We start from the raw sequence: 27,415 nt of genomic DNA on the forward strand, positions 1-27,415 counted from the left end.
TCACCGCACCATTCTGTTCCTCCCGTCAAATCCAATAGCTCGATAAGATTAGCTCTATAAGGTAAACTGATCATCATAGGGTGTTTCTGTGATGTGACTGCAGCTGGCTAATTAACATACAACGGGGCACACTGTGTGTCAGCTGTATGTGGACGTGTGTGTGTGCTGAACATGCGAGTGTGAGAGAGATAAATACAGTAAACCAGAGAGAAAGAGTCTGCCTCATGAAAGTGAGATTGTCACAGCAGAGAACTGAACTGTTTCCTAGCAACAGAAAGGACCAGGAGCCCAGATACCTGAGGTTTTTGGAGAGACGATGCAGTGCGTGTTCCATTATTTACACTGCAGATGTACAGTTGACACACGGTTTCTATTTCATATCTATTCACCCATGAATACTTGGCACTGGCCAGGACAGTGACGACATTCAGCTGCTTTCTGCACCGAGGCATCGTGGCTCGGTTAAGTAGCTTGTTTCGCTGTCGGCCTTTGGTGTGAATCCTCGACCAGCTGGGACCCTTCCTGTATCCACTTGGCATGCTCTCCCTGCTCCCCCACAGTCCAGAGACACAAGCAGGTTTAGTCAAGTGGCTGCTCTGAATCGCCTGTAGGTGTGAATGTGAGTATGACTGTGTCTGTCAGTGTGTCGGTGATAGACTGGCAACCAGTGCCTACTGGGATGGGCTCCAGCACCCCGTGACCTTGAACAGGCTAAGCTGTTTAGAAAATGGATGGATGCCTGACTCGGTAACAGCGAGGAGGAAACGAGCATTGTACATTTCTCCAAGAGTGCACGTGTGTCATAGTAATGTTAGGGGAGGAGACGTGTGGATCACTGGATGATCTGCTATGGAAGCAATGTGTTTGTTTTTGGTGGCAGTGTCGTTCAGCTCGTTGCTTTGATCCAGACTGAAATACTACTGGATGGACTTCCATTTCACACGTGTGTTTGAGGGTCATTTACTTGTTTAACAAAAATGACTTAAACATCTTTTTGTCAATTGGCTATTTGAGTTCTCCACTAATTAGCTTGCATGTTTATAATAGATATTTTAATTAATTTGCAACAGTGAGTTTTTCCCCCCCTGATGTTTCATGAGACACTAGGGATGGCACGATAGAAAAACAACATAAGTTGAAGATGTTCGTAAATTTACGAACATTTTTAAAAATGAAGAATTGATGACATTTGGCTGTTTTGCAGAGGCCTGGAAATGTGATGATATTTATATCATCAGGAAATGTGATGGTATTTATATCATCAGAAGTGACTCTGAAAAATCTGTGATAAGTGATAAATACGGCTTCATTTTTAAAAAAGTCGAATTTGCCATTTTTTTTTTTAGAAATGTATAATTTATTTAAGCCTGAGTACCCTGTGATTTATTATTACCTTATTTAAGATGGTTTGATTATTAGTTTCTTAACAAGTAATTCCAGCGTGTCTTAGTGGTATTTGTAAGAGTTTTTAATATATTTTGATAACTATCAGGATAATGTGGTGAGTCGCAATTATTTTGGCCAGGGTTATCGTGAAATTCAATTTCCACATGATCCCACGCCTCAGTATCAAAGGGAATGGTGAAAAGAAAAAAAAAAGATAGCAGTGTTGTTGGAGACAGCATGAGGCTTGTTATTGCTGCTGTTATCAGCCGTTGGGGGCAAAATTAGTTCTGAGACAAAGCCAGGCGGCGTGCGCGTCGACATGTTCATGCTGGCCCACTGCAACTCCATTTAGCTCAAGCCTCTCATTCCTTTGCCCTCTTGTCTTCCCTGTGTGTGCGCCTGTGAACCCACAGTGCTTTTCTAGAGTCAAGCCTGCAAAACCCGTCAGAGTGCATAACATCAGAAAGGCTCAGAGTCGGGCCTTTAGGGGAGGCAACATGCCCGCAACCCGCACTCAGCTAGTTATCCACCAGAGCCTCATGAATCGCCCTGCAGCCACAGAAGCACTCCGTCGCTTACCTCCACGCTGCGTTTGCTAGACTGGTGCAGCCAGCATCTATTTGACGGGCACATGGACCTGTCTCACCACGCCAAAACACGGCGCCGCTAACAACAGGACCATGATGCCTCTCTCCTGTCGCCCCTGGTTACCAGGGCCGCCAATCATCAGTCCAGATTTGCTCAGCTTCAGAGAAAAGCCTCCTAAAAATGGCTTTATGTCAGCGAGCCACTTAGATAGGCTTGTGATCAGTCACTCATGAAGGCAACTAGCGTGTGCGTGTGCCCACTGTGCTGTGTGAAAGTTACCTCAGGGACCGGGTTCTCAGGTGCTGACGGAGACGGAGCATGGAACTACACCCTTCCCCTCCCTCGGGAGGGAGAACGGGATGAAACATCCTCCCTCAGGTGTGAAACATGCTGAATAGAGTGACGGAGGAGGGGAGGGAGGCAGCACTGGAGATGGTGCTTAGAGGTCTAGCACATTGGCACACCACTATGCTATCACGTGCCTGTGTGTGGAGAATGGATCGGGCTGATGAAGCACCCTGCGTTAATGTCATCACATTTCCAGGCCTCTGCAAAACAGCCAAATGTCATCAATTCTGGTGTCGGTTTAGACCACAGATACAGTATGCTGCTGTGCACCCTATACAGTATATTCTGTTTGCACACACACACACACACACACACACACACACTCCGTGGGATGATATGTCCTGTGAGGTGAAAGAGATATATCGGCCGGTATCTATCCCTTTACCGGCTCTAGTTGGATTACCCAATTATGATGCAAAATAATGTGCAGAACTGCACAGAGTCATTTTGGATTCATACAATTTTTTTTGTAATACCCCGGATATGTCAGATATTTTACTCACTGGATTAACCAACAACAGTCGATCACATGCGGTTATTTAATCTGCTGTAAAACGTGTGCGGTTTATGAAGCTGTTTTGTTCTGTCATAACATTAACTGCAGCTTGTTAAATCCCTTCTCCCACTGCACAACAAAACACACCAACATCTTGCCTTTGTCTTCAGAGGGAAAGGTTACAGTCGGCATTACCAGTATTATTATGATTAGTATTAGTTTGAAAGAGTAAGAAATATCAAAAAGAAGTAACAGCCATGACATTTACACCGGTTACTTACTCTGTTTTTATTGTGTTTGTGACATTAAACAAGACAAAACTAACCACAGAAAGGCATAATCATCTACTGGTAATAAGAAAGGAGTGTATTGACTATTTTCAGTGTCTTTCTGTGTTAAATGTTTTACTTGAATCTAGTTTGGAACTATTTCCTTCTATATTTGTCCAAAACGTCCACAGTGTGGGACACACAGCAGTAGATGGGTAAAGTACACTAGTTTACTTTTCCACTGTATTCTAACATTCTTTGACGTTGTTGTGCTTGAATTCCTCCCTGTGCTGCGTTTAAGCTGCCAGCCAACTGCTGGTGCAGCTAATTAGGCCAGGCTAAAAATAGACACCTGCCTATACGATTCATATATCATCTCTGTCATGCAAGACCTCAGATGTATACATCTCCTGCTTCTGTGGCTGGTCAGTATTTGTGTCAGAGCTTGTAATAATAAAGCTTTTAGTGAGATGGGCCCTAATTTTAAGTACCTAACACATTTTTTCCTCAATGTAAGAGGATATTCTGGGGATGATGAGTCGCACAGTAACCAATATGACATTTTTTCTTTTACATGAATTGTCACACAGATGTAACTCGGTCATTTAGGTAACTCAGTCCACAGTGTCCTTCCATATAGTGACTGTTAACACTGTACTGTTGAAAGCGTATTTGGCCTGTTAATTATACCTGTCCCTGAATAGACACTGATGTAATTATATTATGGCTCTGCTGCAGCACAATGCTTAGTACTCTGGTGGAATTGTAGAATGAGCCATATATTGAACTGGGCCAGAGGAAGGCTCAGTCCGCCTGGCTGGTAATTAAGCCTGGCTAAAAGTAGACACGGGCATATATGATCAACGTATACAGATGGGCTGATGCTAATTATCAGATCCAACACTGGCCGAAAACAGTGACCTAGATATCAAACGAAATGCTCAAACTGAAGATATAATCCCAAAAAACATATCAAATATTTAAATAAATCCTTAAACCTTATGCACAGTACTGTATTATGTAGCCACAGAAGAGGAAGTCACAACACATTAAATGCTACTCTAACTCATTCACACACCGAAGGCACAGCCTTTGGGATTCAGCATCTTGCCCAAGGGCACTTTGGCATGCGGACTGGAGGAACTGGAATTGAACCACTCATCTTCTGATTGGAGGACGACTAATTCTACCTCTGAGTCTCCAGCCCTGTTACATTAGCTACATGCTAATGTCAACATGCTAACAAGCTCAAAATGACATTGATAATTTGCTAATATATGAACCGGGTTCACAATGTGAGTTTAGTGTGTTTTAGCATGCAAACGTTTGCTTATTAGCTCTAAAGACAAAGTACAGACCTGCCTAATTCATCCCCAGGGGGACATGAATGTCTGAACCACATTTCATGTCTGTCAAGTGAAAAACATCTCTTCCTCCCCCCTCTCTGCACTGTGGAGGTGGTTCAGTTCGGTGTATCCGTCATGATGATGTGCTAGTGAGTCAGCTGTGAAGCATTGATCCATTTATCCACACCTTTTACTAACAAAAAAGAGTAATTAGAGTAGAGTCATGACGAAACATGCAGTGGAAATGTGGCTAAAGCCTCCCCCCCGCGCTCCCCGGTCACTGTCTGGAATTTGGAGCAGGAAATCTGTTGATCTTGCTCTGTTTCCAGTGAGATCAACATTGTGAGGTTGTGGAAATGTTAAATAATCGCCATGGGATTCAACCTAGGTCTAGTCTGTTCAACAAAGTTACGCAAGCCTGGCCACTGAAATAGGGCAATAATGATTATTTAATTATTATTCAAATAGCTGAAAACGGCATTATTGAATTATTGAATTTAGTCCTTAATCATTTGTCTCAAACCTAGCCAGGAATTCACATTATAGACACCGTTTCTATCCCTGTATCATTTTGGCCTCATCGCCATTTTTTCACGACTGGGTTTCCACCTCGTCTTGTTCTTCTGTTGTGTCCTAGTTTTCCTGCTCGGTGACGTACGCATTTCCCTGTACACGCATGCGTTGGACACATATACACACAGAGCAAGAGCAATGAATGTGTGTGTGTGTGTGCGCCTGCTGTGCCTTGTAGATGTAAATTATGGAGGATATTTGAATCTATATTTGATGACTGCCTCTTATTTCAAAACCAGCCATGCCTACTGTAGGTGTGTGTGTGTGTGTGTGTGTGTGTGTGTGTGTGTGTGTGTGTGTGTGTGTGTGTGTGTGTGTGTGTGTGTGTGTGTGTGTGTGTGTGTGTGTGTGTGTGTGTGTGTGTGTGTGTGTGTGTGTGTGTGTTCCTGTGTGTGTGTTCCTGTGTGTGTGTGTTCCTGTGTGCCATTTTCTGTTTCTGTGAGTGTATGTATCTACTTAAAGTGATTGAAGAGGTAAAAGGTTGCTTCTATGGATGCAACCATGCGTGAGGTTGGCATGGAGACTTGCCTATCCGTACCCAAGCCAAGCTCTTTCTCAATATGGAAGAGCTTGACATTATACTCCTTCTATAAGGTTCATAAATTATTATCCCAACGATGGAGTTGTAAGTGGCAAAAAAAGGCGGGGGGTAAAAATCTCTGTTTGAAATGAAAGCAAAGCAGTGAGCAGAAGAGCATCTGCACTGCAGCTTAGTGGGTAAAGAAGCTTTCTGATTCAAAACATCATATCAAATCACTTTTTCGCAGCATCCACACTTTCATTTCTGGATCAAAGCTTATCCAAAATATAAAATGAGCAAGCACACACAGACGCTCTAGTCAGATGATTTAAATTACTCGTATCTTGACATGAACTGAAGTGATGCGGCTGTACAAAAACATCATCAGCTATGGATTAAATCCTCTCTCATCTCTTCATCACAAAAATGGTGTTCCTGAATGACAATTATTTCTTTTTCCCCCTGTAATTTTCCTAATCCCTCTGATGGGCCGATGGTTTAGCCCGAGCTGTCATTACCCTGTTAAAAGCTGACCGGTTCATTACAAATCAGAGGGGTGATGCCATGATCAAAAAGTCATTGTTGCGTCAAATAAAAGTAATGAAATTCTTTGTATATACTGTGTGTGTGTGTGTGTGTGTGTGTGTGTGTGTGTGTGTGTGTGTGTGTGTGTGTGTGTGTGTGTCAGGCAGCATGATGTATGAGTGCTCAGCCCTGTCATCGTGTCTCAGGCCAGGTAGTGAACCTCTGACTCAGTTGTTTTCCAGCGACGTCTATCCTGATCATCGGCTGCACACGAGCACACACACCAGTTAGAGATGACACACACACATACGCAAGGACAGGCATATATCTGCATGTGACATTCAATGTTAATGTCCTGCTGCAGGCTTACACATCCTGCTGGCCACATTCGCACAAAGTTTATCTCTCTCTCTCACACACACACACACACACACACACACACACACACACACACACACACACACACACACACACACACTGTCAGCATGCACATATTTGTTCCTAGGCAGTAAAAGCCTTACAGATGGCGAGCAAGAGACAAAAGCTGTCTGAGCAGAAGATCGAGGAAGGCTGAGATGGGAAGCAAAAAAAAAACCAGAAAGATTTGAAGGTTAACTAAAAAAAACCCAGACATAGTCATTATGTACTGTACCTTTTTTTTTTTTTTGGTGGAGAGCCAGAAAAACGCCTCTCAGTCACTCGTGTCGCCTGTTGACTGTTACTCCTATTCTGCTGCAGCTTTTAATGGACAAGGTCCAGACTAGGTCTTTAGAGCTTTTTCTGACTCACAGGGGGAAATAAAGTCTTTACTTAAACAAACTACTTCAACTTAGTTTTATGCATATTAATAAAAACATAGACTAGTTCCCTGGTGTGGCTCAAAGGTGTGGTGTAGCTATACATGTTAATCGAAAGATTCAGCACATTTATTCGCCGACTCTAATATAATCTCCTGCGATCCATCTGTGGGTCCCGACCTGGTCTTTGAAGATGACTGATGCAAACCATTAAAACAAAAGAGTCTGAGTCGTATGGCCATTAAAGTAGGAACATATACGATATTGATAGTAAAACCAATTCAAGGACAAACTAAAGATGCCCGTGCACTGATTAAGATTCAACATCTAACATCCAACGAAGCGCAAAGGTCAGAGAGAGCTCAGATGGATCATGTTCGAGGGATGGCAGTAAGAAGATCATCAAGGAGAGCCGTCTGTGTGCAGCAGTGTTCCATGAAGCCCGACTCAAGTTGCTTGAAAAGCTAAATTAAAAGCACTTGTTCCGCAAAATGTCTTCAAAGTCGTTGGAAAGGTAAAACCAGTGTGTTGATGTGATTAATCGGGAATCTTGGGGTCAAGCAAATCATTCAGAGATGAGACAGAATAATAGGCCGACATGGTGTCGGTTCATTTTAGACACAATCAACAGCTGTACAGTCGGACGACAAACCAATACAAAAGCCCAGCGATAAATATACATTTTGGGGAGGGAAGTCCACACCTCTCTGACACAAAAGACATGACATCATGCTTTTAGATTGACGCTGATGTGGCGACGTGGTTAAAGCTATAATAGTATTTGATTGATCATTTTTGATCCTCGTTTCATCGTTAGTGTCCAATAATATCTAAACCTCATGGAATTACTTTTGACGTTAATTTGTACCAGTGAGTGTGTGTGTGTGTGTGTGTGTGTGTGTGTGTCTTTGGATGTGGGTGTTTGCACACTGCTCTGGCATTTAGAGGCTAATCAATGCCCTGCTGACTGCTGCCACTGCTAATTGAAGGTTAGCAGATACAATCATGAGTCTCTCTCTCTCTGCCGTTTTCTCTTCCTGTCTTTGGTCAATAGAGCTGTAGTTTGTCCACCTCAAGCACAGAATTACACATGCCCTATTGTTAGAGTTGTTCCCGATTCCGATACCAGTATCTGAAATGCCTCCGATACTGCCGAAAATGCTGGCAACGGTACCGGCGAGTACTGGAGTCCAGGCACTGTTTTTTCGAGGGGCGAAGAAGAATTGGTCACCTGACACCTGAAAGGAGCTAATGTTCCATTTGCTGTATTCATTCATGTTTTACAAAGGGTTTACTATCGGTACTCGGTATCGGCCGATACCCACAGCACGAGTAATCGGAATCGGGAGGGGAAAAATGGTATCGGAACATCTCTACCTATTGTCAATGACCAACATCACCCTGTTGGTTGCACATTTCCTCCATAGATGACGCAAATGCGGTGTCGTTGCATTACTCTCTGTTAATAGGGGAACGTGACCACCGCAGCGTGATACACAACATTAAACGTGTTGCAACTAAAGGGTTAGTTTATCCTCCCACATCTCTCCCACATCACTGAATAATGCTAACAACGGCTTGCACCTCTTCAGAAGCTCGGTCCTGATTCATTTTATGCTTTGATAATAATAATAATATGATAATGTCTTATTCTCAATCTTGAGGATTATTGTTTTTGTGTGCTTATCTATCCATCTATCCAACCATCCATCCCTCGCTATGTCTCTCTCTACTGAGTGTATGTAATATGTATGTGTGTTTGTGTGTGTGTGCACACTGTAGCTGCAAGACAAGGTAGCGCTCGAGGTGATTTATTCTGATGTCTGCTGTTGCCATGGTAACATGGGCACCTAAGAGGGTGGGGGAGAGAGAAAAAGGACGAAGGAAAAAAATGAAGGAAATGAGAATGAGGTCAAGGGACAGTGAGACAGCAGAGCATCAAAATATAGATTATGTCATAAGAAGAGAGGAGGGTGATAAAGGCCACCACTCTACTGTATTTTGAGATGGTTTATGGAAAACTATTTAAAAGAGCCAAAATGACTTCCCCCCCCCCTCTTTGTCTCTTCCCTCTATCCCTGTCTTCCCTCATGCTTTCTCCTACTACCCTCTAATTCATCTTTCCTCAATTATTAACTTCATAAAAAGCTGCATCTGTCCGTCCATTAATAATTTATTCTTAAATGGGATGTCCCCTGTGTGTGTGAGGTTATAGAAATAAGACCATTCCCATGTGCACATGTGAGATAGAAAAGAAAGCATCCATCCATCCATCCTGTCCACTTGTCCTTCTCTCTTTCCTCCCTCCCGTATTCCTTTCTTCCTTCTAATCTTCTCATCATGCCGTCATCCGTCCCTCCATGCATCTGTTTTCATGTCCAAGTGATGCTTCATCTCCATTCGTCCATTGTCGATCTCATTTTCGCCCACAGAGAGAATGAAAGAGAACATTTGAAGTGTTTTCATGTCCTCAAGTCCTCAGTTTTGACCCAATGTGTCACGAGTAAATCCTTCCTCTGTCTTGAAGCACACGTTTACTTATGAAGACAAATTTAATATGCAATAAAAAGTGATGATTTATTAAAAGATGTGGCCTCACACCAGGGCTGAAAGATTCATTTTTTTTAAGTCAAAATCAAAATGAAATACTTACCTCCAATTGTTCAGCCCTTCCTCCGTCGTTGTTGTTGATTGTGCCTAAATGGTTTAGAGTGACAATGTAAACTGCACTCAGAAAAATCCTTACAACCACTATGTTTATAATAGTCTTGTGAGGCACCTTAAGAGAGAGATTCTCTCAGCGGTATTGATTTAGTTGGATTCTCTTCCCTGATGCCGGAGCATCCTTTCAGCACGTCAACACATCACATTAGGGCCCGACAACGGATGCTTTTAAGATGCCAACGTCAAGGGTTTTGGAATGTTCCTAATTCTTCCTCAAAGGCCTCCCTCACTCTCCCGCTCTGCCTCTTTTTGAGCTGCAATCTTAGGTGCTGCTTCTATCGATTAGCTCGTGGAGGAAAAAAGCTCTTGGGTTTGTGTGTGTCCGTGTTTTGGGCAATGATACAACATGGGCCCCGACATGTACTGGACTTTTAATGCTGGTTGAAGTCTCTTCCTCTTGCCTCTCTCAACCCTTCTCATTGGTGTCCGCTCTCTTTTTTCCTCAGTGTCTCTTCTACCCTCCTCCTCCTCCTCCTCCTTCTCCTCCCCTCACTCTTCTCTTTCCATTCAGTGTAAACTAGCTACTTGGCGGTGGAAGGAAATCTGCCAGGACAGCATTTTTATTTCCTTGTGTACAGACTGACCAGCTCAGTTACCCCTCCCACCCTTGTGCTAACGTTCACTTCTTTTCACACACACACACACACACACACACACACACACACACACACACACACACACACACACACACACACACACACACCTTATACTTGTGATGGCACTCATTCACTGCATTCATTCCCTAAATTTAACAAATGCAGAAACACCAGAGCTGGAGGATGAAATTATCAGTTTTTTCTGCGGCCAGGGGGCGTGGAAGAAATTGTGAGTACCATAAGTCAACATGCCACATGAGTCACGGGCCTCTCCACCGATTAGCTGCTGTTTTTCTCAGGCTGCAAGTTAAATCATCCCCAGTATTTCATTGAAACGGCTGCAGCTTGGAGCTTTGGAAAGTATTTACAAAATTGCCTCACTTTGGATGTTTTTATGTACTGTATGTTTTTATATTTTTATTTTCTTGAAAGGGCATAGAGTGCACAGTGTGCTGTTTATTGTTTTATCCTGCTTCAAACGCAGTGCTGTGGTTTCTGGAACAAATCCTGTTTTTTTTCTCTTGGCTACAGCGGGCAGAAACACGTATCACATTGTTGTGTTGGTTAGAGATCTTTTTCCACGTACGATCGATATTTTTGGTGCGTAAACCCTTCGGTGCCGATCTGCTCAAACGTGCAGACCTGTACTCAGGGGTTGAAACTAACTTTTTGGCTTACCAGACAACTGGCGAGTAGATGAAAATGTTTACTAGACAAACAGATTTTTTACCAGACAAAAATATTAAATTGCCATTTGTTAGAATTACTTTTTCGTATGTCTGTCTAAATTGATTTTCAATCATAGTAATCGCAGTCTCTTTTCTTCACAATATTTATTAGCAGTATATATACAGAAACATTTCATGCCCTCTTTGGCCCTATACTCAAGCCATGTTCTTGCCTCACCCGACACCGTGTAGCGCCACTTCTCATTCAATTTCCGAACATAATTCAGTGTTTCCCCTAGAATTTTTTCAGGCCCGGTGGTACCCACCGAAAAAACCCTAAACAGACGAGACGCATGGGAGGGTGTATTGGTGCAGTTGGATTAAGTCAGGTGGCACAGCAAGCAGTCTGCAATTCTGCAATTATTATATTTGCATTCAACATTTTTGTTCAACCAGAGTGTATTCAAGATCACAAGGAGAGAGTGACTTATTAAGGTGCTGGTTGATGGAAATGATCAGGGTCCAGAAAAATATGTCTGGAAAATGATGAGCATCACATTAATAGCTACAGATACTGTAAAACACTACAACGACATATGAGTGCATATATTGTCTTATTTTATCAAGTAAAATATAAGTTATAGGTTTACTCAACAGCAGTTAACTCAAAGTTCCACATCTTATCAAAAACAATCCTCCCCCCCGGGGAGGGGGGGCAAACGGGCTTTGGCCGGTTGTACATACGTCATCACGTCCTAATACTACACACACATGGCGTGATGTTGTTTTTAAGGAGCGCCGTCTCTGCTTATATTTCTCGACAACACTCGACCTGCATCAGCGCATGTGCGCACGAGCGGATCTGTGCGAGCAGGCAGCGCGAGCGCAGCGGGTTTTGGACGGAGACACACAGCGGCATTTTTATTATGTAAAAATAAATAATAATGTAATGTAATAAAATAAATATTATGGACCCTATGGACCGGTTCCGCTCACACCACGAGTCTGAAGAGTGCAACAGCTTATCAAAATACAGTGTCAACGTTCCGTGTTTTCAAAGTAGAAAGCGACAAGTACACGGAAGAAGAACGTAGCGGGAGCGCGCGTCTTGCGGAGCAAGTCTGCTGTGCTGCGCGGAGGCGCTCCTAATGTAAATGATTATTGATTTATGAATGAATTGATAGGTGGCTTATTTTTGGTATATGGATTTTTTTTTGGGCCTGGGGGGCCGCCAGGCCTGTACAATGGTAGGGGAAACACTGATAATATTTCGCCGGTTTTGACTGAGACGAGGTGGGCGCTGAGACGCTGTGGGTCGATTCTTCCTCCGTCCTCGTTTTTTTTCTTGGGGGCTGCCCCCCCACAAGAAATCTCCACATAATGGAGTAGCTAAATCGGGAAAAAATAGTTTATAGGCTGCGGTAAAAAGGTCTACAAAGTATGAATGAACAAGTGTGGGAAGTGGTGTTGATTTCCGCGGGATCATCTGGGATAGCCCGCCTTACTCTGCCTCTGATTGGCTTACCCTGATTCCTCACTCCTCATGCCTACACCTAACCGCCAATGAGAGGCGTCCATCCCAGAACTGACGGGAGACGTGTTAAGTTGCTGATCAAAACACACAACTTCCTGTTTTTGCTGCTTCACATTAAAAGCTTCTACACAAGAAAGATATGATGGGCTTTTATTTTTTTAGATTACTCGCCAGAGTGGCGAGTGGTCTTCATAAATTACTCGACAAATACAAAAATTACTCGCATTTGGCGAGTAAAACAGCTTAATTTCAACCCCTGCCTGTACTTAATTCTGGATATGTCATCTTCCTGCTCATCATTACAGCAGTAGTTGTGATTTAAAATGATCCTTGTTTGTCACTATCTGCCAATGTGCTCATTATTTAACCTAGAGGGAGATTTCCCTTCATATTCATCTCATATTCCAGATTGATTTCCCAATATAAACATTCTATCAGCACTGTAATATGACGGCGTAAAGGAGAAGAGATGACAGGGAAACGGAGGTAGCGTGACTTCCATGCAGGGTAATAATAATAGTGTGGGAAACCGTCACACCAGAGGTTCTCAAAGTGGGGTCCGTGAAATAATTTGCTATAAATTATGAAATTGTGCTGTATCATAATGCATATCTGCAGATGGGGACCATTTGTGCCACTAAAACAAGCATCTATTACTAACACCCATGTTAACCTTGGGCCAATAGAAACTCTGATATGATTGTGACACATCACATCAATCTGTCAATCACACTTCACTCCCGCTGCTGCTTTGCTTGGCAGAGGCCTATTAGCCAGCTAGCTAAGTGGCCACCATGGAGACATATTTGTTGTATATATTTTTCAGTCCACATCGTCAAGTTTTCAGTGTGTCTATTTCACACCCCTGTATATGAAGACTCAAACACGGGGCTTGTGAGAAGGCAGAATGGAGGCTGTTCTGATGACGGTGGTGACACACAGAGGAAGTGCTGCAGGGTAGACTTAATGTCTGTATGGTCTGATGTGTTCTTTGTGACTTCACTGCTGAAGTGAGTCCTGTATGAGTTCTTTCATGCACACAATAATACACCTCGGTGCGCCCCTTTCTCTCTGTGCATGAGTGTGGTGGAGTTGTTCGGTCCGTAGCTGCTACTTCTTCACTCTTCTTCAGTCCTCCAGCAGAAAGAAGGGAGAGAAGCTTGAATAGACCAGAGTAATGGGGCTGAGTGGTTAGACACAAAATGTGTTTGTTTGTGTGTGTGTGTTGGTGTGTGTGTGTGTGTTGGTGTGTGTGTGTGTGTGTGTGTGTGTGTGTGTGTGTGTGTGTGTGTGTGTGTGTGTGTGTGTGTGTGTGTGTGTGTGTGTGTGTGTGTGTGTGTGTGTGTGTGTGTGTGTGTGTGTGTGTTGGTGTGTGTTAGAATCAGGCATGCAGTTAGTGCATCACTGCTGCTTTCTAGTCTAGTACTGCAGAAAGTTCTGCCCATGGGGCGCTGACACACACACACAGAGAGAGAGAGAGAGAGAGAGAGAAACACACTAATACTGCACGGTGAAATAGGTAATATAACTAAAGGTGTGTTCACAACAAAGCGATGCACTTCAGTTACTCTTAATTGAACGTCACGGCGGAGGACAGAGAAAATAGAAAAGCAGTTTGGAGAGCTATTGTTACTGAGTGCTTGAGCTAGCATGTTAGCATGCTCCTGGCCTGCTAGCATGTTAATTCACCATCTGCTCTGATTACCAGCTATCCCTGCGATAAGTCACCAATTGTCTAGCGCTGCCTCGTTATTGAGGACGTGTGGGTGAATTTCATCGTGCCACTGGCTGATGTGACCCGACCTTAAAGGCTAACATTAGCAGACTCAGGCTAATCGTTGTATCTGGTGAGGGGAGGCGAGCTCAAAGCCAGTATTCAGTGGCCAAGACTGACTCCGGTCGAGTTTAACAAAGACGCGAGTGTGAGTGATATAATGAAATAAGGGGCCAGTGACTTGATCCCACTGGGAGAAGCACAGCCCCTTATGCATCACCACTTACCATGTACTCACTTCTCTTTTGATAATCACATTAACGTCACCCTTCTGAAATTGTCCAAAGCGAACAATGGTGAATGGTGACACATGTACTCGCCAGTGTACAAATTCACCACGGTGACAGTCGGCCTGACACACATTTATTCAAATGATTCACAGGCATATCTAGGCTGGGATCATCAAGCATCCCTGTATTTGAGTGACTGTCTTTATTTATAGTCCGATGAAGCATCAGGCCTGACTATAGTGTTGATGTGTTTGTAGCTGTGAAAATAAGATAAAGTAATCCAACAGCTCTTATCTATCATGGCCACAACACCCCAAATGCTGCAAACACACACACACACACACACACACACACACTCACACTGTTATATGGTATATAGAAGTGTGTGTGCGCTTGTCTCAATCCTACAGTGTGTGATGTTGAATGAGGTTTTGTCTTTTTCATCGCTCTCTCTTTTCTCTGGGTGTCTTACCATTCAATTTTCTATAAGCCCCCCTTTTGCCAGTCTCTAGGATACCGACCAGTTACCGTAGCAACCTGGCTAGCCGGCCACCTCCATGGAACACGCAGCCATGCGGTCACCTGACCACCAATCCTCCACACGATTGGCTGCTGTGTTTTGGCCACGTCTGTTCACATGCTACTGGTTGGAATGGGGGGCCCCAACACATTCTCTCTCTCTGTCTCTCTGTCTCTCTCTCTCTCTCTCCTCTCATTTTCATAGCTGTACTCTATTTTCTCCCCTCGCCTTTTTTGCATCTCTCCTCTGTACTCTCTCTCTCTCTCCTTGTGTCTCACTCTCACTCAGCAAACAGGAATTGTATTACATCAGCATGCTACAGTCACTGCATGGATTCACATTTTAGATTTCTACCTTAGGGGGAAAATGGTGTTTTGCCTTGGGATTCAACTAAGTAAGCATCAGCTAAAAGAAAAGGCTAGAAAAGATGAGCAAATGCAGCTTTTTTAGACTGAGACCATTTATAATAAATCAATATTCATTGGAATCTTGGAATCTTTTTATGGAACATTGATAAGCCATTTATTCAAAAGAAGTCACAGATGATCTTTTGACTCCCTGGTGTGAGTGACTGTACGAGAGAAGAAGTATTTTTAACTATTTTGCGTGTCGGACTGCAACTATTGTCTTCATTGTTCCCGAGTCTGTTGGACATTTCCTTTCCTCTCATTGATTTCATTTGTTGATAAAGATCACTGCATCTTTATGTCCATCCAAGCATTACTCCAGAACCCAACGGTATTCTATTCACTATCATATATGACACAGAAAAACAACAAATCCTCACATTTGAGAACCTGAAATCGGCTTTTGGTACACTTACCTGCAAACTGGCTGAAACGATCATCAGAATAGTTGCCCGTTCATTCTGTGTTGACTAACTCAATTTGTTTCAGCTCTGTTTTTGTATAATGTTGGATGTGTGGCTGAAAATTGAGTTCTACTGGTAAGCCATGGAGCAAGTCAGAAATAATGATGATAATTAAAAAAAATGAACTCATAATTTGGTGATTAATCTGCCAGCTGATATGCACAGTGTTAGAACTGTATAATTTTTTAATATTTTTCTTCAAAGTAATAAAACACATCTTACTTTTAATATATTTTGGTTGACACACAATTCCAGCGGCGGATGCAGACTGTACTCTTTCTGAGCCGTTTCTTTGTACGACTCAAATGATCCCGAGGTACTTCTCTTCCCGATAATTCATGCCGAGAACGACTCTCAGTGGAAGTGCCTGGAGGTCATCCTTAACCTTAAACCAACTCGGCCACCCACAGTCATGAAATAAGAATCCACTGGTAAATTGAAAGAAACCAGTGTAGCCTAACTGGTGGCCAGACTGACTGACATTTTTATCCCCAGAAGGGGATTAAACCTCAAGACATCGCCAGGTCGGCCCCTGGAGTCCCCATTTTCACTTTAAATACACTTAAGAATGCAAACATTGTCCTTCTCCGAGCGCTGTGGTAAATGTGCAGGAAACCAAGCAGAATATGAAGGTGAACAAACCTGATTCCAGAGTCCAGGCTGCTGACGGGTGGCACCGATGACAGCAGGGCACAGATATACACGCAAGCAGCAATAAACACACGTATAATGTGTATAATTAGCCTGCTGAACTGTCAGAGAGCCAACACCCAAACATAGGAACCACTTGTTATCCTAAATATTGCAGCTCCTCACTTGTTTATCTTTGCTTTATATAACAGCTCTCATGGTCTCCCTTGGGCGAATCGAAATATGAGAATCCATCACACAGTGTCTGAAGAACAGAGACGTGCTGTGTTTTGATTCAATCCTCTTTTCACCTCCCGTTTTTATCGGGTGACTTTCGTGTCTCATCTGGATTTTGTACGCCGATGAGCGTCGCTGGGGTGTGTTGGCGCTTGTGCCTCGCTAAGTAGACTCTGAGGATGAGGTTTGTTCGGAGAGTGCAGGGGTGACAGCTCACTATTGGATCTAAGTATAGATGATGTGTGAGAAGAAACAGCAGTGAGTGACAGAGAGGCAGATTGGGCGAGAGGTTGCACCTCGACACGAGGGAACGTGCGAGGAGAGAGAGCTCAGAGCACAAAGGCTGACAGCTAAAGAAGGCGTATCCCTGCGGGGAATCAGAGTGTTTTAGGAAAGCACAATCAGTGGGGAAAAAGATCAAATATAAAACAAGGATAACTTGCATAGAATAAATAAGCAATAGCTGCGGGATCACCTGCTGTCACGTGGATGAACAATGAGGGATTGACAACACAAACTTCCTTCTAGTCAAAGAGTAGAGACCAGGGAAACAATCCATTAATCATATCACATGATGCCTTCTATTTTTGGACACCAGAAACCAAGCAACCAGTCTTTTTGCTCACTCAGCTCAGCAGAGAGATCTTTCATAAAGAAGTGCCAGGCCAGCACAGGTAGGAGCGGGCGGTTAAGGCCTTTGCACACGGACAGATATATTAAAAACACACTTAGTGTGGAAGGTTTCTGTGCATAATGAATTGTACGCATGATGGATGAAAGAAACGGACCCAGTGTGCAAAGGCCTTGAGAGAGGGCCTCTTTTGTCTTCTAAGGGTTTTGCTGTTGACAAAGACGGCTGGAGGCTCTCTGTGTGTGTGTGTGTGTGTGTGTGTGTGTGTGTGTGTGTGTGTGTGTGTGTGTGTGTGTGTGTGTGTGTGTGTGTGTGTGTGTGTGTGTGTGTGTGTGTGTGTGTGTGTGTGTGTGTGTTAACATCTGTAGTGGACAAACACATTTCTCACTGACTACATCGGGTGTAGTAGAAGGATTCATGTCCTAAGAAGTGCTGGTAAGATGTGTGTGTAAGACTTCATATTCCTAGTTAATGTTTGATCGTGTGTGTAGAAGAAACTGGTGCAGATGTGATAGATGTAGCTTGTATCTTCACTGTGACACACACACTCACACACACCCATACATTAAGCCTGGAATTAAGTGAAGCGTTTCACACCTTTTGATTAAGCTGTCAAGCTGTGTGTGTGTGTTGTGTGTGTTGTGTGTGCTAATATCATCTCAATAGCAACATAACTCTACATACTGTAGTTACCAGCTCAACACTCATGAACTCACTCACATTGTTTTCCCCCATTCATCTTTGTATTACGAGGAATTAAGTGAAACCAATTTATTGAAACACTTCCTGTACATCTTCAACTATGCTAAATGTGATTACATTATTATGTTCAATTGATGGTCGAATACCAAATGTGTGGACTTAATCTTGCTGTTTTCGGGTGTCTGGTGGTCGAGTGGCATGCTGTACAACCACAGAGCCTTCCTTTTGATTTGAGCTGGGTTTCATTCTTAGTCTTGAAAAATGAGCTAGTGCTGGAAGCTGGATAGAGGCCTTTCCCTCTTAGTTGGCCACAGAACTCATGAATAAGTAACTAACGAGTAAACTGGCAGCTCACACTCTCCAAGTCGAGGCCTTTGAAATGTAGAGATTTCACAACCGGAGCCCAAACGATGTGAACACATGCTCAAGAAGCTCATTTCACATCCACCGATTGATGCAATTTGTTCCTATCACTTCATGCTTTTTTTTTTTTTTTGCATGTGTAATGTTTTGTAACAAGCATGGAAAGTTGAGTTTCATTTTCTCCGTCTCTCACAGGGTTGAGGTGGGGACAGTAGCATCGATTTTCTTTTACTGCGCACTCTGGCTGCTATTGACTAAGTGTGTTTTAACGATCCACCCGTATACCAGCACGTACTGTACATGGACCATATCCGCCAGCTTCCTCTCTCTGTGTGTGTTGTTGTGGGTGGGTGTGGTTGCAGGATGCCCCTGTGAGATATATATATGTGTATATATATATATATATATATATATATATATATATATATGCGTGTCTATGTGTGTTAAGGCTCCGTTGGGGCAGTCTATGGGAGGGCTGAACAACAATTTAATATTTCATCACTTCCATTATTCAGCAACTGCTGAGCGAGGGAGTGGGAGAGACGGCGTGAGGGAGGCGCGGTGCGTACTTCAAGCCAGTAAGATGTGTTGGCAGGATATCTGACATCTATATCAATATCATGAGAATGAAATACAGGAGTGAAGCATAAATGACACATTTTTAGGAAAATAGGAAGAGGGAGTTAGGGGCAGTGAAGAAGGGAGGGAGAGGGGTGGTGGAGTCCGGGTAGGAAATGAGATGGAGGCATTAGAAGGAAGGATAATGCTGATGGAGGAGGATGGTGCAGCAGAATGGAAGGAAGGGCAAGAGATAGAGAGAAGATTGCATTCCTGGGAAACTAGGATGGTCACCATGGCAACTGCAGCTGAGAGTCACATGATACAGAAGGAGTGAGTGAGACAGAGTTAGATGGGTGGGGTCGTGCAAGCAGACGACAGAAGAGACGAGGAAAGATGTGGTAATGGAGTGAAATAATAAAGTGGAGGGATGGAGAGAGAGAAGAGGCATCACACCTGATATATAATGATATAGGAGTGTATGTATAGGCGTGAGTCGCTGTGTGTATTACATCCTTTTTTTTAGGCCACTGAATTCCAGTGACGTCATTTTGAGGTTTGTCCGGAGGTGGAATGATAAAGGTTAGACTGGAAGAGAGGGAGGGAGGGAGGGAGGGAGGGAGAGGAGGTTTGATTGACAGGAGGATGAAGAAAAGAGAACTCATGTCCAAAAATAGAAGAGAGGAGGGGAGGGGAGGGAGGGAAAAAGAGTGAGAGAAAGGGGGAGTTGGAACAGATTGTTGATGGAGAATGTCAGCCATGGCTTTTGTTTTGTTTTCTGATGTTATCTGATGCTCAGTGTGACGTCAACACGACACGAACATCTACACGTTTCATTGTTCTCACATCGTCTCGTTGCTTTCTTGCCTGTGTTTTCATTCATATCCGTCTCTCACGAGTCTGTGGGTTTGATAACTAAATGACAGTCAAGTCACGATGTGATGATTTGCTCAATCAATGGTGTATCGATAGTGTTATAACTATCGTTTGGATGTTGGAATATAGCAGAAAGTGTCTTAGCCTGGTTTTAAATGCTGCAGAGCAGTAAATTGGTTTCATTTTCTGAACATTCCAGACTGTTCTATTGTTGTCCTTTACCCACTAACCAATTAAATAATTAGATTTGTAAATATCTTGTGCGCAAATTGATTTGGGTTTTTCAATCGAAAATATTGCAGTATTTTATTTTTGTCCGTATTGCTCAAAATCCAGGGCTTTCTCACTTCCTACGCGTCAAATTTGGCAGCTCGGTCAGTGGTCGTCTGTGTCAAACTGTGACGCTCCGCATCCCCCTCTAGTAGCACAGTGTTTCATTCCTCACTACTGGAGAAGATGTGAGAGTGAAACAGAATCATTCACTGTGCACACATCACACTTTATTTAATCGTTGCCTGTGTAAAAACAAACAATAACGTTCATTTTGTTGACGTGTAATTAAATCTGCGTGCCTTACCTTTTTGCCAAAACGTATTACTCATGCTGTAAGCGCAGCTGGCCCTAAATGACACAAGCCTGTAATAAAATCATATAAAGCCGGTATTTGATTTAAAATCATTAATGCTGTTGATACATGACTGCACAACAAATGGGATCATTCACAAGTAAGAAAAAAATCTGCTCCCTCAGGGGTAGATACATAATAAGATGCATCGACTTTGTCTGCTTTGCTGATGTCAATGTTAGACAAAAAGGTCTACATGCTGGTCGCTCCTATTCAGTTAATTTACACGCAAGTAATCTGGTTACTGTCTGCTTCCTGCAGCAAGTAGATGTCTTAAAGTGATGAAGGCATAAAGGAGAAACCGAGTCTCCCAAGAGACATGATTTCCTAGCCGTGTTTACAATTCAAACCACGGTTTCCAGTTTGTTTTTTAACCTTTGCTACGGATGGAGGTGTTTGTCGGTGGCGTCTCGTTTTCAGAAATTCATACTCATGTCGTATACATCCATGCCTTTCTCTGGTAGACTCCAAACATCATTCCCTTTGAATCCCCCACATTCTCTGTTTGACACTATACATACGAAGAAGGCTCCGTCCAATCATCATTGTTTTCGGTACTTTGAATGTGCGTGGGTCAACGCAGGGAAGAGTTCAACTTTGTATACACTTACTTTAAATTCGCTCAGTCCTGGTTGGAAAGAAAAATATGCTCTTTGGTTGTTTTCTGCCATTTAGAGTTTTTTAACCACTTATTACAGATGGTTCTAGTTTAATTTCCTTTTGGTAGGAAATTAAATCGGGCAAAGGTTAAAAGAGAATTACTTTCCCTGTTTCCTTGACAACTGTGTGTGTGTGTGTGTGTGTGTGTGTGTGTGTGTGTGTGTGTGTGTGTGTGTGTGTGTGTGTGTGTGTGTGTGTGTGTGTGTGTGTGTGCGTGCGTGTGTTTAATTTTGAGTCGTGTACAAACATAGCTGCATCGTAGGGGAAAAAAGGAGCATTTCCAATGTGCTTGTCTGAGTAGTCCATTACTAGCACACACACACACACACACACACACACACACACACACACACACACACCCTGTGCCTTCCAGTATGTCGGTTCAGACAGTATCCTTGGCTTGGGCTGTGGGTTTTAAGTGTGTCTATGGCCCACTGCCCAGGACTTGGTGCACACATGTCTGAACACACACACACACACACATGCCTCCCTCATTCCATATCAGGCATTGTGTGGCTGTTGACAGAGTTGACCGAGCATCAGTAGCAGAGAGGAAGTTGGAACAGAGCTTTAACCAGGACTGAAAGACATCAAATCCAACCCCTTCAAGTGGGATTAGAACCACGGCATTATGGGTCAGATCAAGTTTTAACTGATCGGGTTCATAGATATAGCAATGATTGCAGGTAACAGTCTGTGTGTGTGTGTGTGTGTGTGTGTGTGTGTGTGTGTGTGTGTGTGTGTGTGTGTGTGTGTGTGTGTGTGTGTGTGTGTGTGCCCATGCTGGAGTCTGCTTTGGAGATAAAAAAAAAAAAAAAAAGAAAGAAAGAGAAACAGTAAATGACAGCAAAGTGCAGTAAGGACTTTCACACTGAACTGAAATGAATCGAATGCACATAAATCAGTATCAAAATCTGTATTTGTGTTCCCATAAGCCACAACTGCAGGTTTTATCATGGTTGGAAGCAGCAAAATGGGACAAGTCACGAACAATTATCTACTTGATATGACTGAAAATACTTTATTTGTTATGCTTTTAGTAAAAATATCCGGACAGATTAGATGGAGGTCAGTCAGGACTCGTCCTGAGGACGGTACATTTACATTAGATGTGAAATGTGTGAGTAAAATCTTTCCAGTCTGATGTGAAGACAGAACATGATTTACTGTTTGATCCTGACTGATCCTGTCGGTGCGTCTGCAGATTGAAATGTGTAATGAAGTCACGCTGCTGTGCCATCCCTGTGTAAAATGTCCCTCGCTCAAATCAGAGACTGGAGAGGAGACCCGCATCGTTGCTGCTGCGGCGGGATGATGACTACAGGTGTTTGAGCACATTCTACATGTCGTCGTGGGTGGTTATGGAAGCCTGAATATACTCATGTGGATGGTATACTCTACACAAAATCAACATATACACAACCTCAGCACACACACTGTTTGGTCACAGAAGAGGCAGAAAAATGTCTTGGTAATCCATCCAGTAGTGTTTGAGGACCTGTGCCTTTTTAATGATGCTACCATTTGTGAATACATTTGTGAACAGTTAATTATATCGACATGTATATACATTTCAAAGAGCACCCTTTGTATATGCAGTATAATGAATTGGACCCTTAGGTGGAGGTTTCCTCTCATCTTCGTCAGCTGTGTAACTCTTGAAATACGTCGTATGGATTGGTGGTCACTTCAACCTCAAACACACACTCACATACATGAAAGTATGGGGTAATGAATCCGTGTTTATGAATGTATATTGTTGGGGCAGAGAATGTGGACGAGATGATGAGGACGATGAGGGCGGTGAGGATAATTGCTCCAGTGATTGCCTATTCACTGTATGTTAGACACACACACACACACTCACACACACAATAAAAAATAAATAAAATAAAATAGATATTAGAGAGGGAATTGTGACCTGTTTAACATCCCAGCTTAAGTATATTAAAATGCATAATTAAAACTACTAATTCCAATTTATTTAATCAAAGTAGAAATAAAAACACGATAATGTATTTCCCCTATGAAAATAACAACACGACACATAACACTGACAAGGTAAAAGATAGAATAGATAGATATAAAGATAGTAATGTGCGTGCATCTGTCTCATAATATGGACGGAGCCTTGAAATGTGATATTAATCTATAAAAACATTCTCATACACACAAATAAATCTTTACAAATCTGGGGACAAATGTAGAAACACACACACACACACCTTGGTGCGTCAGCATGCATCATGGCTTGCGAACCGAGCACGAATTAACATGTCTGAGCATTTTGTTTATGAATACTTTGTTTACGGCAGGTATTTAAATCTACATTTGAGTAAATGTTTAATCAGCGGAATCAAATTGTTTACAGGTTTTATGATCATACATCCGCTACTTGACTCCTCTCTTTACAGGGGTTGGATGAGGCGATAAATTAGTTCCATGAATGGGAGATACGGGTTTACACTTAAATACAATTCCTCCCCTTGTGTGAAGGAAGATTGGATTATGGTGTTTTCCCAGTAACTCTCATTGATTTCTTGCTTAACAGTATTTTTACGACCTCTGGCGTTTCAGAGGAAAATGCAACAAACGGGGCTTTGAGCATAAATGCCTTTATGGTCTGTGGAGAACGAGAATACAGAGTCAAAAATATAGAAAATGAAAGAGAGGGAAGAGATGCATAATAAGAGCACGAAGGGAGGTGGCGATGCCTCTCCCTTTTTTTAATGGGCATATCAAAGCCTGCATCTGTTGAATTTGGACAAACGAATCAAGCTTTGAGTTGTTATGTTGTAACATCAATAACATTGGACCAGCCGCCGGCCGAGCACCTCCGTGAAATCCCTCCGTAAAAGAAACCAGGCGACTTCCAGCGTGTTGGAGTGGGCGAGTTTTAATCAGGTTGCTGCTGGAGGAGCATCATGCATGCTCTTTCAACTCGCCAATCGTATGCAATCTGTCGTCATCTCTTCCAGATTGTTTGGCATCGCTGTGGATTTAGGCGGTATGTGGAAACTCAAACTGATTGTGCATCGGGTAATTGTCATTTCAGAGTGCTTTGCAATCAAACTCATCTCAGTACTACTGTTTCATGGGTAACGGTATTTAATTCTTTAGGACAGAGTGATATATTGTTCCAGTGATGGAGTCAGCAGGTATAGAATTCCACAGTTTTTTTATATACTATATATATTTCATTTTGCTGACTCTGGATTTCTGAGGCTGCAGTAATAGAAATATAACATTTCTATAAAAGTATCTGTAGGTTGCAACTGTATATACCAGTATCAAGGGTCTGTTGATCCATTATTGGACGTTTGTTTCTCATATATCAAGCTTGCTGACTCAGGAATTCTATTGCTAAAATATTGTTGGTCTGTTACACAGAAGAAGGGTTGCATTTTAATATATATATTGTAATCTGTAGAGTTATTATTACATTTAATACCACATAATATAGTTAAAATAATAGCTGGTTTCAAGTTTGTAATGGAAAGCAATTGTATTATTTCTACGCTACCCGTAAAACGATTAGTTTGATCAGAAAGCCTCTATTATCTCATGTCCCCCTAAAAGCAATTACTTGGGGAATTCACAATTAGATAATGCACAATGGACAGGATGGTTTCGTTTTCAAATAAAATGAGGTGAATCCATTTAATGTTTCTACATAATATCTTCCCTCTTAAGGCAAGGTCAAGATATTCTGAAGTATATTGTAATGCACAGACAGAAGCAGCTTTACATTGAGTTCATAATGACCTCTTATCAAGTCACTTTTGGACTTAAATACAAAAAAAATGTACTTTCTTAGGGAAAGACATTAAAGTCCCAGTCGGCAAGTCCGGCGGATCGAGGGCACAGATTTTGAATGTTTACAACTCCCACACTCCTCCCCCACAACCACAAGCTCCTCCCCCACGACCACCAAGCTCCTCCCCCACAACCACCGAGCTCCTCCCCCACGACCACCGAGCTCCTCCCCCACGACCACCGAGCTCCCTCCCCTCGACTCCGTGCCCTTTGAAATCCCTTAGATCACGCCACCTTTGAAACGCGGCTCCGATGTTGACTCTGGTTTTATCACGGGCACCGTCACCATCTTTCTTTTTTCCCTTCTTTTCCACCGGTGTTTTCTTTTCCTTGGTTGTTGTGGACCTCCTCGTTTGGGTTTTTAATGAGGAATGGGAAGCTTGTTGCTACTTCCCTCCGCCTCCCCCCTGTGATAGTGTAACAACCTGAGGGGGGAGGGGTATGTGTGTGCACGAACACAGCCCTGCGTGCTGATTGGACAGGATGACCACGAGCATTGTTGATATTTTGCCAAACAACAGGCGTTCACGTAGAGGCGTGCTTTTCTTTTCTAAAACCGGATGATTTATGTCGTTCTATCGGAGCGTAGTGTCGGCTTCAGTGAATATGATCAAAAACATGTTGCCGACTGGGACATTAAACAAAATTTAACTGAAACACTATGTCTTTGTGTTTTATTGTAAATCTCATTTCACACAGAAACATCCACATGTGTAATTCATGGCACATTTCAAATAGGATCAAAAAAGTCACTGTCTCTCTTCGTCTGTGGGGACGGGGGACCTCTATAGGAACCATGCGGCTAATTGTTTGCTTACAGAAGACGATCAATGGAGGAAGTGACTTCAGTGCCATGTTTGCACGACTATTATGATCACGTGACATAAACAAGTTTGTGTTGACAGTTACTACTCCTCAGCTGTGTATGCTACCATCTGCCTCTGTGCCAAGTAGGAAATCAGTTCAGGCCAACAGTCTTTGGAGCCAGAGATCCCTGTCGATGAGGGGGCGGGGCTCCACTGTGAGTCACTCAACGGTCAGCGCCGCCGCCGAGTGACTCACAGCAGGAAGACGATCAGAGAAATGGCAGAGCAGATAGGCCGAGGGGGGGTTTTATTAAAGAGAAGGAAGACGGAATGATTATGATTAATTTTGAGTCGTGTCTAATTTGTCTTTGTCATGATTGTAATATCTTTGAAATTTGTGCAAGTACAAGTCCTGCATTCAAAATATTACTCAAGTAAAAGCTATCAAAAATATACGTGAAGTGCTAGAAGTAAAAGTACTTATTATTATGCAGAATATCTATATTTCATTCATCATGTTCATAATGTTGTGGCTGGTAATATAATACTTTATATACTGTTGAGTAGTTTAAGTTACAACAATACATTATCGTGTATCGGTTGTTTATTTGTGCTTTTTTCCAAATCCCACATACACAGTCAGGTCACATACACTATTGATGATACTGTATTGAAAATGCTTCAGGGTTACAGAGAAGCTGCTGCTCCTCCTCCTCCTCGGGCCTCTGTGGATACTAACCTCCCCTTCTCCCCTCTTGTGTTTCCTCCAGGCGGATGCTAAGATGGTGTGTGACGTGGTCAGTCGTATGGAGGACACGGAGCCTTACTCCGCCGAGCTGCTCTCCGCCATGATGCGTCTGTGGTCCGACTCAGGCATCCAGGAGTGTTTCAGCCGCGCCCGCGAGTACCAGCTCAACGATTCAGCGCAGTAGTACGTACACACGGCCGCTTGTTTGTGCATCGGCGGATTGATTTGTCACCTAAAAGTGTTGTTAATGAGTGAACATGACGAGTCTCGCACACAGGTGTGTGATAACGTGTCATTCCAAATGGGATAATTTCATCCGATATTGATCCTGGGTGATGTTGCTCAGCCTGAGTGTGTTTCATGATGAAGGGGAGTCGTCTACAGCGGCAAATGAGAGGTGTGAGAGAATCGTAATACCGTTACATTCAGTTAGACTTTCATAAAAGGCTGCCCTTGGCCTGCTGTCATCTTATAACTTACATGCAATTGGTTAGTTTAGAAAGCAGGCACATGGAGTTTGTCCATATTTGTCGTGTGTGTGTGTGTGTGTGTGTGTGTGTGTGTGTGTGTGTGTGTGTGTGTGTGTGTGTGTGTGTGTGTGTGTGTGTGTGTGTGTGTGTGTTTCCCCTTAATCCACCCACCCACCACATATAGGAAAAATAAGAAGAAAAAAAACATGCACACCTATTTATTCACAACCTTCTAAATGCAATCATACACTAGCTATTATCACACACAGTCAATCACCGTTACAAGTACAGGGTCTGATTTATGCTGAGTGCCCGTGTGTGGGTGGAGAGAGAGAGAAAGGAGAGAGACCAGAGAGAGAGAGAGAAGTGGGAGTGTTTTCCCTCAAGTGCCATGTTTGTGTGTGTAGTCCTTGTTTAATTGTTCCCCATCCATCCAGTGAAATTACACAGCGACATAAAGATGCATTAAAATAGAGTGATGGATGGAGTCATGTATCTTTTATTTGCTGCATGTGTATTTGGCTCCAA

At 42.9% G+C, this 27,415-nt stretch overlaps 1 protein-coding gene across 2 annotated transcripts in view; it reads left to right on the top strand.

Moving 5' to 3' along the window:
• The window catches only part of LOC311019179 (guanine nucleotide-binding protein G(o) subunit alpha), a 75,637-nt gene that overhangs the window by 24,252 nt on the left and 23,970 nt on the right, over positions 1-27,415 (top strand). For both annotated transcript variants that reach the window (XM_084018439.1, XM_084018438.1), the window contains exon 4: positions 26,440-26,600. In XM_084018439.1, the coding sequence (XP_083874565.1) occupies positions 26,440-26,600 (161 nt within the window). The remainder of the gene's footprint in view (positions 1-26,439; positions 26,601-27,415) is intronic.

The sequence above is a fragment of the Eutrigla gurnardus genome (genome assembly GCF_963514095.1).
Source record: "Eutrigla gurnardus genome assembly, chromosome: 9".
Lineage (NCBI taxonomy): Eukaryota > Metazoa > Chordata > Actinopteri > Perciformes > Triglidae > Eutrigla > Eutrigla gurnardus.